The sequence below is a fragment of the Quercus robur genome, chromosome 8 (genome assembly GCF_932294415.1).
Source record: "Quercus robur chromosome 8, dhQueRobu3.1, whole genome shotgun sequence".
NCBI lineage: Eukaryota > Viridiplantae > Streptophyta > Magnoliopsida > Fagales > Fagaceae > Quercus > Quercus robur.
The window spans coordinates 23041195-23055110 of NC_065541.1; the positions used below are offsets into that span (position 1 = coordinate 23041195).

Here is a 13916-nt window from a genome sequence, read left to right on the forward strand (position 1 = left end):
GAGCATATATAGTTTTACTTTATATTTATACTAGTTAAAGGTCTGTGCATTACACGGTTTACTTAAAAAGATATATGTAAATAAATTAAAAGATTCAAAACTATATTAATAATAATTAGTTAGTCACATTATAAAAAAACATTAATGTTACGATATATAATTAATACATACATTTGAGCCACTTTTTATGAGTAGGGTGTGTAATATATAAATTTTACATATTAAAACATAAAATTATGATATACAGTTAAAATAAATATTAAATTATTTTAAATTACTTGAAAACTTTTGCTAATAGAATCTTAGATGAAGTAGAATTTTAAATTTCTTATAGTTTAGAAAATAGATTTTTAAATTATTGATAAAAGAGTTTGATCTGCATTAGCTATCTATTGCCACTATATTAATAATTAATGATAGTATGCATATAGTAGTATAACCTATTACCAAAACACTTTAATTTTGAAAGGAAAAATTTGAAAATGAATGGCCATTTTGAGGAGATAAAACATGGCATTTGACGCTTATGAGCACTATTTTGACTTTCATAATGCATAATGTAAACAAAGAAAGAATAAGTGTTAACCATATGTGTGGAGTAAAGTTGCTTGAGATGATTATATATGAAATCTTCACATATTTTGTAACCAAATAGACAAACAAACTCTTCATAAGAGTGTCATTAAAAAGTAAAATAAATACTAAACTAAAACGCTTAACTCACGGAAAAAAACTAAAATTTGTAAAACTTAAACTTTTTCAAGTGTGTGGATTGAAAATTTTAAAAGAATATAAATTAACACTTAAATTAAAATATGACAAAAAAGTGTAGTGACAAAATAAAAATTGTAGATAATTGATGAAGAGGGAAAAAAAGTTGATGTCAACAAATAAACTTTTGTATCTATCCAAATATTAATAGAGCAATGGTTTAAAAGTTGTAAACTTAATCTAGATTTAGTGGAAAAAGAATTTTATACTATTAAAACTTTAGCTAATAGAGTTTAATCTCAAGAAAACTATCTTCATAAGAGTGTCGTTAAAAGTAAAAATCAATAATAAACTTAAATTCAAACTCTCTTAATTTGTGGATGTGTGAAGCTAAAATCTAATTCTTTAAAACATCATGCTTTTGCTCAATTATTCTCCTTTTTATTAATAAAATTTTTACTACTCAAGAAAATTAATTTAATCTAATAACGCATATATAAACATAACATGAATACATATGGAACCTTTGTTGTAGGAGAGAATACAAAATTTGATAATTCTTAAATAATAAATGGATTAAGCGAAGAGAAATACATGCCTGTAATAGTTTGGATGGTAGGTTTGATAAAGACTTCTGCTATGAATTTCACAAACATCAAATTGCCTACGTAATAAGAAAAAAACAAAAAAAACAAAAACAAAAAACAAAAACAACAAAACAAAAAACAAAACAAAAACAAAGGAGAGTTAGATTTCTAAACAACATAGGAAGGAATCATAAGAGAATGAAAATTATTGATAATGGGGAAGAGAAAAGAAGAAGAAGAATAAGAAGAAGTTATCCAAAAAATATGTCATATAAATTGAATGAAAAAAAAAAATGTTGACATAAAAAAAAAAGTAAGTAAACGTGAATGATGGCAATAAGAAAATAGGATAGATTTAAAATATATATATATATAATCAGCTTAGAATTTTAAATTTATCCAAAAAATGAAGAAGATTTTTTAGAAACATAACTTTATCCAAAAAAGTGATAAAGTCATAGAAGAAAAGTTAATAAGAACAAAGAAGGGGATTTATTTACCTTTTTTTTTTTTTTTTGAGTTGAAAATAATCGATGCAATTTGAATTAAAAAAAAAAAAGTCATATGTGAACATAACATAAAAAAAATGAAAGAAATAAAAGAAAACATGATGGATAGTTGTGAGGAAATAGGATAGAATTTTTTTTCCTAAACCTAATTATCAATTAATGTAGAAATTAAAACCTAAAATAAAATAAATAAATAAAAAACACAAAAAGAAGAATAAGTTGTTATCAACATAACTTTATCCAAATAAGTAATAAACCAATGGAAGAAAAGTTGATAAGAATTAATAAGATGTCACAATAATTATCTTCCAAAAAAAAAGTCACGTTTATGAAGAGGAAGATTTTGTTTCTTTTTTTTTTTCTTTTTTAATGAAGTAATATAATTTTTTTTTTTTTTTTTAAAGAGAGGAATAGATGAAGATTGTTGTTGTTTTTGTTTTCTATGTGTACTTTTTTTTTTTTTTTTACATGTAGTAATATAATTTAAATAAAAAAAAGAATTAGATGAAGATTTTGAATTGTAATCAAATTAAGATTTTTTTTATCAACTTATAAATTATAATAATAAAAGGATTAGATGAAGAGTTTGGATTGTAATCAAATTAAGATTTTTATCAATTTAGAAATTATAGGAGAAGAAGAGATAAGAACAAAAAAAAAATATATATATATATTTTTAAATCTAAAAAATTTTCTGCAATTTGGTGCAACCACTTGGCATAACTACAACGTCTAAACCCAAATTTTATTATATAGTATATGATATAAACCGTAGAGCATGTTGGGGGGAGGGGGGATGCTATTTTTTCCACTAAGTCTATTTGGTAAGGTAATTCAAACAATAGTTTTTAGTGTTTAAATACTGAAAACTGTGGGCCCAAAAAAAAAAACACGTTTGGTAAGAAGTTTTTTTTAGAAGTGTTTGAGTTACGTTTCTTATTTTAGGATGTTTAAACACTGAATTTAGAAAACCCCCCTTACCAATTTTTAGTTTTCAAATAACATTGTTCAATGAAACTTTTGTAAATAAGTAAAAAACTATAGGTCCCACTAATTAGACTACATGTCATCACTTTAAAAAAAGAAAAAAAAAACACACACACACACACATACCAAACACACAACTATGTTTCTTCACTTTTGAAAAGACGTTATTAAAAATATAATACCAAACACATTTTTTGCATTATGAGTACTTTAAATACGTGTTTTCACAACACTTTTTAACCACAATTTTCACATCATTTTGAATAACAATACTCAAACAACTCTACCAAACAGGTATTTTCAAAAGAAAAAAGAAAAAAAAAATTAAAATTTAAAAATTAAAAAATAAATAAAAAAACAAACAAACAAACAAACAAGATGCCTCAAAAGAAAACCACTAAGACACTTTGTGAATTATGGAAATGGTGATTGTCTTACTATAAATTCTTTAAATGTGGGGATGTCTGGTAAAGGTGGTGGTTCCTATTCATAAATGATAAAGAACCATTGATTGTGTTTTCAGTGGTTATGGTTATTCCAGTAATTCATATTAATATCTAATTCATGAATTTGTTATTTTTTATATGCATATTTATTACTTAGAATATATTTTTACTTGTAAGTCTTGTACAAGTGATAATTTTTTTTTCTTTTTTCTTTTTTTAGTTTGAGTATACATCTAGTACCTCCTATGATCAAGAGTTGATGGAAGAAAGGAATGACATTGACTTGGATTTAGTAAAAGGAAAAAAAAAATGTCGTATTCATTTGGTCCAAAGTTTCTAAAACTTTAAAGAAGCAATATTCACACCTAAGGTTTGAAAAAAAGAGTATCAAGAATAAATTAATTCCATCTTTGAAATCCATGTGTACATTACACCAACCAAGGCATGGGAGAATATCTATGTGGTTGGATCTGGACTCTATACATGAAGTGGCTATGAGCAAAGGAAGAGGAAATGTTGGCTACAAAGTTCCATCCTTAGCCCATGCCAAAGGCATGACTACCTTGGGAAGGAAGTAAGATATGCATCTGACATGGTACTTAAGCACTCACAAAAGTGAGATGGTGACCTTCTAAGGTTAGCAACTATAGAAACACCCCTTATTGGCTGAGAACATGTTGGATCACTTCAAGGACACGTGTAGTACTTCTGATGTCCCTTTCATTGAAGAAATGAATAACATTGACTTGGATATAGTAAAAGGCAAAAAAAAAAAAGTCATATTCATTTGGTCCAAAGTTTCTAAGACTTTAAAGAAGCAATATTCACACCTAAAGTGCTTTCTTGAAAAAGAGAGTATCAAGAATGAATTAAATCCATCTTTGAAATCCATGTGTACATTACACCAACCAAGGCATGGGAGAATGTCTATGTAGTTGGATCTGGACCCTACACGTGGAGTGACTATGAGCAAAGGAAGAGGAAATACAAAGTTCTATCCTTAGCCCCTACCAAAGGCATGACAGCCTTGGGAAAGAAATAAGATATGCATCTAACATGGTACTCAAGCACTCACAAAAAGGAGACAGTGACCTTCTAAAGTCAACAACTATAGAAACACCCCTTATCGGCTGAGTGCATGTTGGACCACTTTAGGGACACATGTATCACCTACAATACTCCTGATGTCCCTCTCATTGCTCGAGAGTTGTTCCCCAGGCAGTGGCAAAGTCACCTACCCGCATGCCATAGTGCCATGTTGGCGTATTCTCTCTCCTCCAGTCACCAAGTAGTACCCCAGTTGTGGTAAGGTCCAAAAAAAAAAAAAATGATAACTTGACACCTGTCTTTGTACTCAACCATATTCCTCAGATTATAAGAGGAACATGCAGCTGGACTTTTAGGAGTAAGAAACTAAGTAGATCTTTTAAAAAGAGAGTAGAAAGTTGATAAGATAGTAAGGTTAAAAACAAGGTCTCTCTTTTTAAGGAAGAACACCCTTATTGTACAAGAGTTACCTCTTCTTTCCATACAATACAAGGCTAAACAAAGCAAGAATGCTCCTTTCTTGCTCAAACTGTGGTTTTTCATCCTTTTTTTTTTTAATTTTTTTTTATGGTTTTCCATGTACATCTTGTGTCAACTTTACATTCTTGCAATTACTTTCTTCTTCTCTAGACTTTGTGAAATCAAAGCCTGCATTTTTGTTACTCATAATCTTTCTCATCAAGATGTACTGTTATATAATTTATTTACTCTCTCATATAAGCTCAAATCTAACTTGCATGTACACCATGCATGGTAATAGGCAATTCTACAAGCTGAAAATTGAAGAGCTAATGGAACTATTGGCTAGTAGAAGGCGAGATTTGTTTTAGAAGGTTACAAATAAAAGGAAGGTGTGAGTTTACTTGATACATAATAAAACCAAAGGGAATTGGGGTTCTTAGACAAAGGTGTAGGATTGTTAAATCCTTAGATAGATTGAAGCAATCTTTAAAGTAATGACAAGAGAAATTTGACAAAGTGATGATATTAAATGGGTTTAGAATTAATGCAACTAGTGTTATGTCAAGGGTATCAAAAGAGTTTGTGGCTATATCACATGCTCATTGTAGGTAGTAATAATGGTATCATTAAAGCTACCAAGAGAATGTTGATTAGTTCTACATAAAGCTACATCTAGTGGGAAGCATTATATAATTGGCAAGTCTTATGAATCTAAACAAACTCTTATTTGTATATATTAGTAGGGCATAGAGTTATGGTCAATCTCAACATATTCATCATAGACATAATACCATAAGGTAGTTGCTCTCAAAGTGGAATTATTTTCAGATTATAAAACGGATCCATAATCAATTATTTAAGTGGAGAGCAAATAAACTGCGTGTCCATGGCAATGGGATAAAAACCTATAACCTAATAGTTTCCGGGATGGCAACCCAACCTAGTTAAATGGAGATCCCAAGGTCTAGGTTCAAAGGGACTACCAAATTGTGGAGATTAATTTTTTCACTTTGGAGATAACATATCTTACCTATTCCTATGATGTAGTGTGAAGTGAGCCGCTTCTATAAGAGTCCAAGGCTAAATTCTCTAGAGCACATCATGAAAATACAGAGATATGTTTTGGGCCAAAATGAACACAACCATAGGAATAAACTGTGTTTAAAAATGAGCTATGTGAATTCTATTGTCTTGGTATATACAAACTGCTATCAGTACAAAAGCATCAAGTTCACTAATTAGCCAATATACCCAATACTCTTTCACAAAGAAATGGTTAAAGTTAAAAGCCACATGTCCCGATACGAAAACTTTTCTTCTACTATCTGTGTGTCTACATTATCATTTGCATTGTGTTTTGTCAATTTTTATTCATATGCAGATCGTTAGAAAAATATTATGGAGTAAATAAGAAATTAATTCCTCATATGTTCACTTGATCATGTTATTAAAGTGGTGAAAATCCATGAGTCCTACATAGGAAACGAAAGAGATAATATATGAGTTTATATGTTCATGGTTTGGACATTAGGTTAGGCTTATGTATGTGTGCAATGGACCCTACTGGCCAAACAATAATTTTTTATTTTTTGAGTTAGCAAGCCTATGCACAACAATTTTTCTTGAACAATATGACATACATGTTCATAATCCCTCATTCATAAAATAAAAAAAAATAAATAAATAATTGAATTGAGAAAACTTTCTTAGAGGAAAATATTTTTGTGCATACATCTGCATAGAGTCAAAGAGAGAGAAAGAGACATAGTTCAGTTCCCTGAGCACGGAGATTGCAATGCCTCCCCTACATGTTATTAATTATTTGTTAAGGAGATTGCGTCAAACACAAAACTGATCAGTTTTGCATCATTCATTTTTTACAGCTTTACGCATATGGTTTGTAAGTTATTTAATTATTTTGTAGATTTCTTCTTTTTATTGTTTTTGCATGTTAAATCTATTTGTGTTACTATTTGTGATTAGATCTTTGTTTATTGTTCTTGTTTATATAATCACAAAGGTAAATTAATTTTTATGTTTCCAACAATAAATCCCCATATCCTTATGAACTAGTTACTAGCTTCATAAGCCTTCACTTCGGATCAAAAAGCATCCAAAGGAGCTATTATTTCTTACTTATAGCCACAACCACCATGCTGCCTTTGCCAGCTCTAATCAAGACCCCAACCCTAACTGTTTTCTGTGCAGCAAAATCTGATCCATCGACATTGATCTTGTATAGTGGAGCTATAGGAGAGGTCCAAGGGGCAACCAGTTTCTCAGCAGGCTCTGCGCGCAGTAACCAAACTGGCAGCCCGATACTTTTTCAAATAAAGCACACACCCCTCGAACCATCAAGGCAGCAGTCTTCCTCAACCTCAAGCCCGCATGTCTGGCATCGTTCCTGTTGTTCCAAAGCGACCAAGCAACCGTGAAAAACGTGGCCTGTTTATCATTATGTCACTGATCAATCATCATCACTTGCCACAAGATATTAAGAAAGCTTTGATAGATCGAGCATAGATTCTGGGGAAACAAAAAGATTCGTGCACTCCCAAATCTAGCACACTTTTAGATTAAGAAATATTTAAGAATAATTGAAACATGATCTATGATAGAAAATTTTAATTCAAGTAGAATAAAATAAAACTTAAAATGTAGAATAATAAAACCTAATTTATCAAAAACACAACTGTACAAATAAAAATTTATCAACTACAAGTTTAAGGAAATGCTTAGCAAAATAAAAAGGGTGTGCCCTCCGTACCATTAACTATTAAGACATTAAGTCTATTTTTCAATTGATTTTTTTTTTTTAATGGGAATGTCTTTAATTGATTTTGTTTAATATAATATTAAGTGTGATTTGCCTACATTTTTTTTTTTTGTTGCTGTTAATTTACAATTTTTAAGACCTCATGTTTTCTTACTTTTTTTTTTTTTTAATACAATTATATTTTAGCATATTTTTAACAAAAAAATAAATAAGCTGATGTCAAACACATCAGCATTAAGGGTCCATTTCGTAAAAGTAAAAAACTTAATGTCACGTGAGGGGCAATGCTAATATGATGGTAAATAGTTGATGTGATAACTCATACTAACCAGAAAGGAGGAAAAGTACTCAAGAAAAAAAAAAAAAAAAAAAAAAATTTAAGATAGAGTAAAAATAAAAAAATGACTATTCACTTTATTTCTTTGGGAAGACCGGGTTTTAATTTTTTTTTTTTCTTTTCACCTACTGTTGTTAATAATAGTGCATTTTATTGGTCAATAGAAGAGTCTTAAATTTGTTTCCTAAAAGAGGGTGCTTTTTTTTTTCTTCGGGGCCTTAGGCCATTGCCTTAGTTGCCTATAGTGTCTAGCCAACACTGATTGCCTATAGTGCAGCAAGAAACAATTTTAAAAACACATTAGTTTATTGTTGATTTAACTTTATTTAATGTCTCATTTATATATATATATATGATGGGATTAAGGATTTATATATTATTTAACTTTTATCTTTTAGTGTTTTTTGTATTTTTTTTCTTTTATTTATATTGAAAGAAATATGGAAAAAAAAATGTTACAAATTATGTTAAAAGTTTTGAGAAGTGCTACATCCTATCATTCACAACACCTCTTTCAAAACAAATTTTAAGTGGTAAATTATTATTAATTTTAAAGTATAACATTAAAATGAAACCCAAAAAATATATATATATATATATATAATTAAAATTACTTTTTTACCCTCTAATAACAACATATGCCACTTATTATTTTTTATGAAAATATTATATACATAACATTTCTATAAAATGTTTCTTATGTATGTGAAAAATATATACGGCTCATTTTAAGTTACAAAAACCGGATATGGGTCATTGAGATAACAATCAATTTTATCCTATTATAATTCTCAAAAAAAAAAAAAAAAAAATTATCCTATTATGCTTCGGACTCAAATTCAATAGACCCGACATGTGCTTCCAGGTCTAATTGATTTGTAAGAGTAGATGAGGAAGAGGACCAAGTTTCGAAGGATGGATATGGAGTCAGCCCGGCTAAATCCGGATAGTGTGGTTTAAAGGTTTTGGGCTTCTTTAAGGTTAGTCGATCAGAGCCTTTTGATGGGCTGCTGAGTTTCTAGGAGTATTTATTCTTCATTTTTTTTTTTTTTTGAGATTTTTTTGAAACCTGAAACTATTCTTTGTCCTTCATTAGGCTAAAGAAGAGCTGTCTGGGCTTCAAGTATCAATGAACACAGTAGTAAGGTTGTTTATAAGCTTTATGGTTATTGAAACAAGAAACCCAAAAAATAAAGAATCAAAAATATCAAGAGGCACGGAAATTTCAATCAAAATAATGAATTCACGGGAAATGTTATGTCGACAGAGTGATCTGTTTTTCGATTTTTTTTTTTTTTTTTTTGGATTGACTTGGGTTTATTTCAGGAAATACACAAAGCAAAGCAATGTGCTAGACTGCCAGTAGCTGTAAAATAAGCAAATCAATGTTCCCTCTGATTCCCATTTTTCATCATCATTACATTTGTCCAAGAAAATTTTCCCAACTACATTAGTCCATTTGCTAAAGCTTGCATTTGGGCTTCGTTTGTTGGGCTTTCATTCGAAAAATAGATATATCAACTATTTATATTTCTGTTACAAGCCACATATTTAATTTTATGTGATTATAGATTTGCATAAAACTTATTTCACCTAGCAACACTAGTGTCTCTCTCAAAAAAAAAAAACACTAGTGAAACTAACGTGTCAACACTTTACTTTTTCATGGTGCCTGTTAGATGGTGGACACAAGTTTTCTTTTTTCATGCTTAAGTGCCTAATTGAATCACAAATGCGGGTAAAGGAGGAGCAATATAAAAAGGCAGAATAAACTAAAAAATATTCGATTCCTTAATTTTCAAACTCAGATTCAAGAAATCTGATCCTTATATGAGACAAAGCACCAGCCAAATAGACATCTATATATATATATAGAGAGAGAGAGAGAGAGGGAAACTCAAATTAGAATTTCAAATTAGAGTTTCAATTTTGTGCCATGTGTCTTAAATTATTTATTATTAAAGAGTTTTATTTCTTAATTTTATAATCAAATGTGAGACCACATCATAAATATTCATCAAAATGAGTTATTAAGAACAAAAACCAAATTGTCTAGAATAAATGAATCTTAAAAAATAAAAATAAAAAAATCTTTAAAAAAATTTACAATTTACATTTTATATCTAATAATATCCTTACAAATTTTTTTTAAAAAGTCAACAAAATATAAAAATGACTATCAATAGTATTTAAATTTTATATATAGGAATTATATTATGCATCTTATTATATATCTTTAAGTGCATACATTAATTACAAGCTAGTAATATGAAATGAAAGAGGCATAAGCTTAAATACAAGAACGATAACCAAAAGAGATCATACAGCTAACTTAGAAAACATACAAAATGCTCAATATATGTAGAAGGCCATAGATGGGGGAATGTAAGATTCCTTTGGCAATTATGCATCACTAACCACAGGCACCTTTTCATAGCCTTCCAAATCTCTAAACCTCCGAGGAAAGATGAACCGACCACCGAACTTCTGCTGCAGGTAAATGATCAATGCCAAAACCAAACCCCCAAGGGGGATAACCACATCCCAAGCAGTGGAATAAAAATCTGCTCCAGGATTTGCATATATGTATGACCCACCATACTGGTGAAAATATTTGTGAGCCCTGTAAAGATCATATGCATGAGGTAGCAATCTTATTAAAGTGTTTCCCATGTAGAATCCACAAGAGAGAGCTCTCTCTCTGGAGTTCCAAAACAGGTTCAGCAGTATTTGAGGCAAAAGAAAACCATCCAAGACCAATCCAGCATAAGATTTCAAGTCACCCCAAAGAGAACGTGGATTGGTACTTAAGGAATAGGTATCCATCACAACATCATTTTCATTATTTCCCCAGTTGGCTATCACAGCGACTAAAGCCCCAGCTGCACATAATGGTAAGACTACAAAGAGAACCCTCTTCTCAGCAATCCACAAAGCCTTCTGATTTCCATCACCCCTTCTTGCTGACCATGTTCTATGCAGAAGACGGAATTGAAACAAGAAAGCTACCATTCCAACCATCCTTACAATTACCTCATTTGCTTCGATCCATCCACCACTGTCAAAGAGTATACTTCTCCTACGAGAATTTCTCAGGAACAAGGCTTCAAAGTTGAGCATAAGAGGTATCATGTGACCCAGAGTGAGAATTGATAGCATGACAAGTGAGGTGAAGGGAAGCACATGCGGGTGCCTTCTGACATGAAAGAGTTGGAGTCCCACAAACACACATGAAAGTGTTGTGGAGATAAGTACCATGATGATTTCTGCATCCATCCTCCAAATGGAGGCTTCATCCCTGTAATATGTATTTGCAGACAAGTCTAAAACTTCAAAGTAAAGACTATCAGATTTTTCCCTTGTGCTTTTTATGCTTCCCTTGATACGACCTGAATTTCTTCTATTTGTTGGAGGGAACTCAAAATTGACAAGAATCTCGCAATCCAGAGAATCGTTTGAGCCAAGAGTTCTGCACCCTACCATACACAAGCTTCCTGTTTCAGCATCATACAACCCTTCAGCTAAGATCTCAAAGTTCTCATACAATGTGGAAGATGTGTTGAATGAAGAGATCGTGGAGTACGCTGTGAGGTCTATGTGGTAGCTGATATTGACTGAACCACTGCTGGTGAAATTCGCTGGCTCTTCAGACTCCACATAGCTTGAGTACTGATAGAGATGATTATCAACAGAGATTGGGGCAGAATAACCCCAACCTATATTTCCTTTGGAATTTTTCACTGACATGTCGAATCTCATTTCATAAGAAAACGCATTTGGGTACACTTTCCCTTTGGTTTTAGCAGGATTTGAGCATGACTTCCTCGCTATGTCAATCTTGGAATACTCATACTTCGCACTAGACACACCGGCATCCCCTCGCATATAATTCCTATCACTTTGAAACATGATCTTATCAAAGTAACCAGATTCATTCCTAGCCTTGACACTCCAAATTTGTCCCACAATGCTACTAGCACCTCTGATTGACCAGACTTCAGGGAACCTCAAGGTCAACATGGTTGAACAATTACCAAGACGAGCATCAGAAAAAGATTGTGTCATGCCCAAAAACCGACAAGCAACAATACAGAGCTGATTCTCGCTCTCATCCCATGATCCTTCCCCAACGAGAGTCATGTTGGGACTGAAATGCCGGTAATAATCAATATAGCTCCCGTTAGCAAACTCCACCAGGACTCGCATCCTTTCTTTATCCTCAGAACATTCAATTTCACTCAAAGACATAAGATTTGGCACATATCCGATACTCTTATCCAAAGGATTGCTGCAGTTCTTTGCAGAAACGCAACCCCCTGAATATTTCAAATTGAATCGATTGACTGCCCTTGCGACTATTGAACAGAAACTGTGTGTTGGCAGAGAACTAAGTGACAAGCCTTTTGGAAGATGATCACTTCCACCAGAACAACGAGCTTTGGAATCATCGGAAACATATGAGTACTTGTACTTCATTTGAGGAAACAACAACATGGAAATTGGAACAAAGTAGGAATCTTCATTATCAGAACTCAGACTCTCTAAAGTCCCAGTAATCAAACTAGTAATATTAGTTGACTTTGTGAGATTAGAGAGCTTCAGAACAGCAAAAAGCTTGAGCAAATAATCTTCTTTGTTGTAAGTAAAACCTGTTCCAACCGCACAAAGGTTCCCCTTTGATTCTGACCAGTAACCTTGTAGTCTAAAAGTTACTGAATTTCTTCGAGGCCTATCTTGGTAGTAGATATTTGAGACTTGAATTGTCAAACTCAGTTCAACCTTGAATAAGCCTGAGATATCAGTTTCATGAACAGCTCTGGTGCGAAGTGAAATGGAGTTTGAGAAAGTGGGAGAGTAAGAATACGAGTTTTGGGTGTGGAGATTATCACCACCAGTGTAGTAACCATTATGGGTTCGAGGAAGTGGCAATTTTGGGAGTGGAAATTTTTTGGAGTTGGAGCCTGCGACAGTTGAAGAACAGTGCTCATAGTAAGTATCTTGAGAGGCAGAGGAAGTGACAGAGATGAAAAGGAAGGTGGTGAAAAGAAAGAAAAGGATGAGAAACCATGGCAGTGAGTGCCATCTTGGTGAAGAGTTGGTCATTGCGGAGGTGTTCATGACCTTAGTAATTGCTTCTTTCTTGTAGAAAAAAGAAAGATAAACAAGAACAACACTGCTGTGTGAAGACTTGACTGCACACTCACCTATATATGTATATATATTACACCATTTGTAGACAGTAGATTTGTAATTGATCTAATGGTTAAAAAAATAGCATTAAATGCTAATTGATTTACACCTCATTTACTTAATTAATAGCAATTTTGTTTCTCTCTCCTTATTTATTATTTAAAACCTTTTACATATATTCCTTTTTTTGCCAATGACTTTACAAATATATTTGCAATACTTTTTTTTTTTTTGAGTTCGTACTCTTCTTTCTTTTTTCTTTTTCTTTTTTTTCTTCTTTTAAGCTGATCATACTCTTATAGTCTTATCAATTGTGAATATATATCTTGTCTCCTTAAAAATAAATAAATGGCTAAGTGTTGTTTAATGAGGTTTTAAATAAATGGGGGAAACAAAGAAGAAGAAGTAATTACAACAAATGAAAATTAAGTACATAGTTCCTTTTGATTAAAAACTGTTTGCTTAAAATCTACGACTCTGTGGGAAAAGGCTCTACTTCATTACCTATGAAGAGTTGCATCAAACTATATCACTATGTTACCTGGGATCCTCGTCCTTTGTCTAAGTTCTTATGAACATGATTACTGATAACACAAACACAAAATAAAATATGCTGAGGACCACCAAGCTTCATATCCTTATATTGGATCTGGAGGATTTGATAACTTTAGGCATATATAATTTCCATGAAAAATCTAAACGTAACCAAAGCAGAAAACAAAAACAAAAAAAATGCCAATGAACTTTGGTCCAGTTGATAACATCCGTTTTTTTGTATAGTTTTTTTTTTTTTTTTCAAGTATAGATATGCAAGTTCTTAAAAATGGCAGTATCCCTTTAATCAAGTGAAAAACAATAAGTAAG

The 13916-nt window shown here is 31.5% G+C and overlaps 1 protein-coding gene across 2 annotated transcripts in view; it reads right to left on the reverse strand.

Annotated features, from left to right (window-relative positions):
- Positions 1-13052, reverse strand: part of LOC126695014 (uncharacterized) — a 40625-nt gene extending 27573 nt beyond the window's left edge. The window contains exon 1 of one of the 2 annotated variants that reach the window (XM_050391609.1): positions 10896-13052. In XM_050391609.1, the coding sequence (XP_050247566.1) occupies positions 10896-12980 (2085 nt within the window). In that variant the 5' untranslated portion in view covers positions 12981-13052. Of the gene's footprint in view, positions 1-10317 lie in introns of both variants that reach the window. The other variant, XM_050391608.1, reaches the window with a different exon arrangement.
- Positions 13053-13916: the final 864 nt, after the last annotated feature.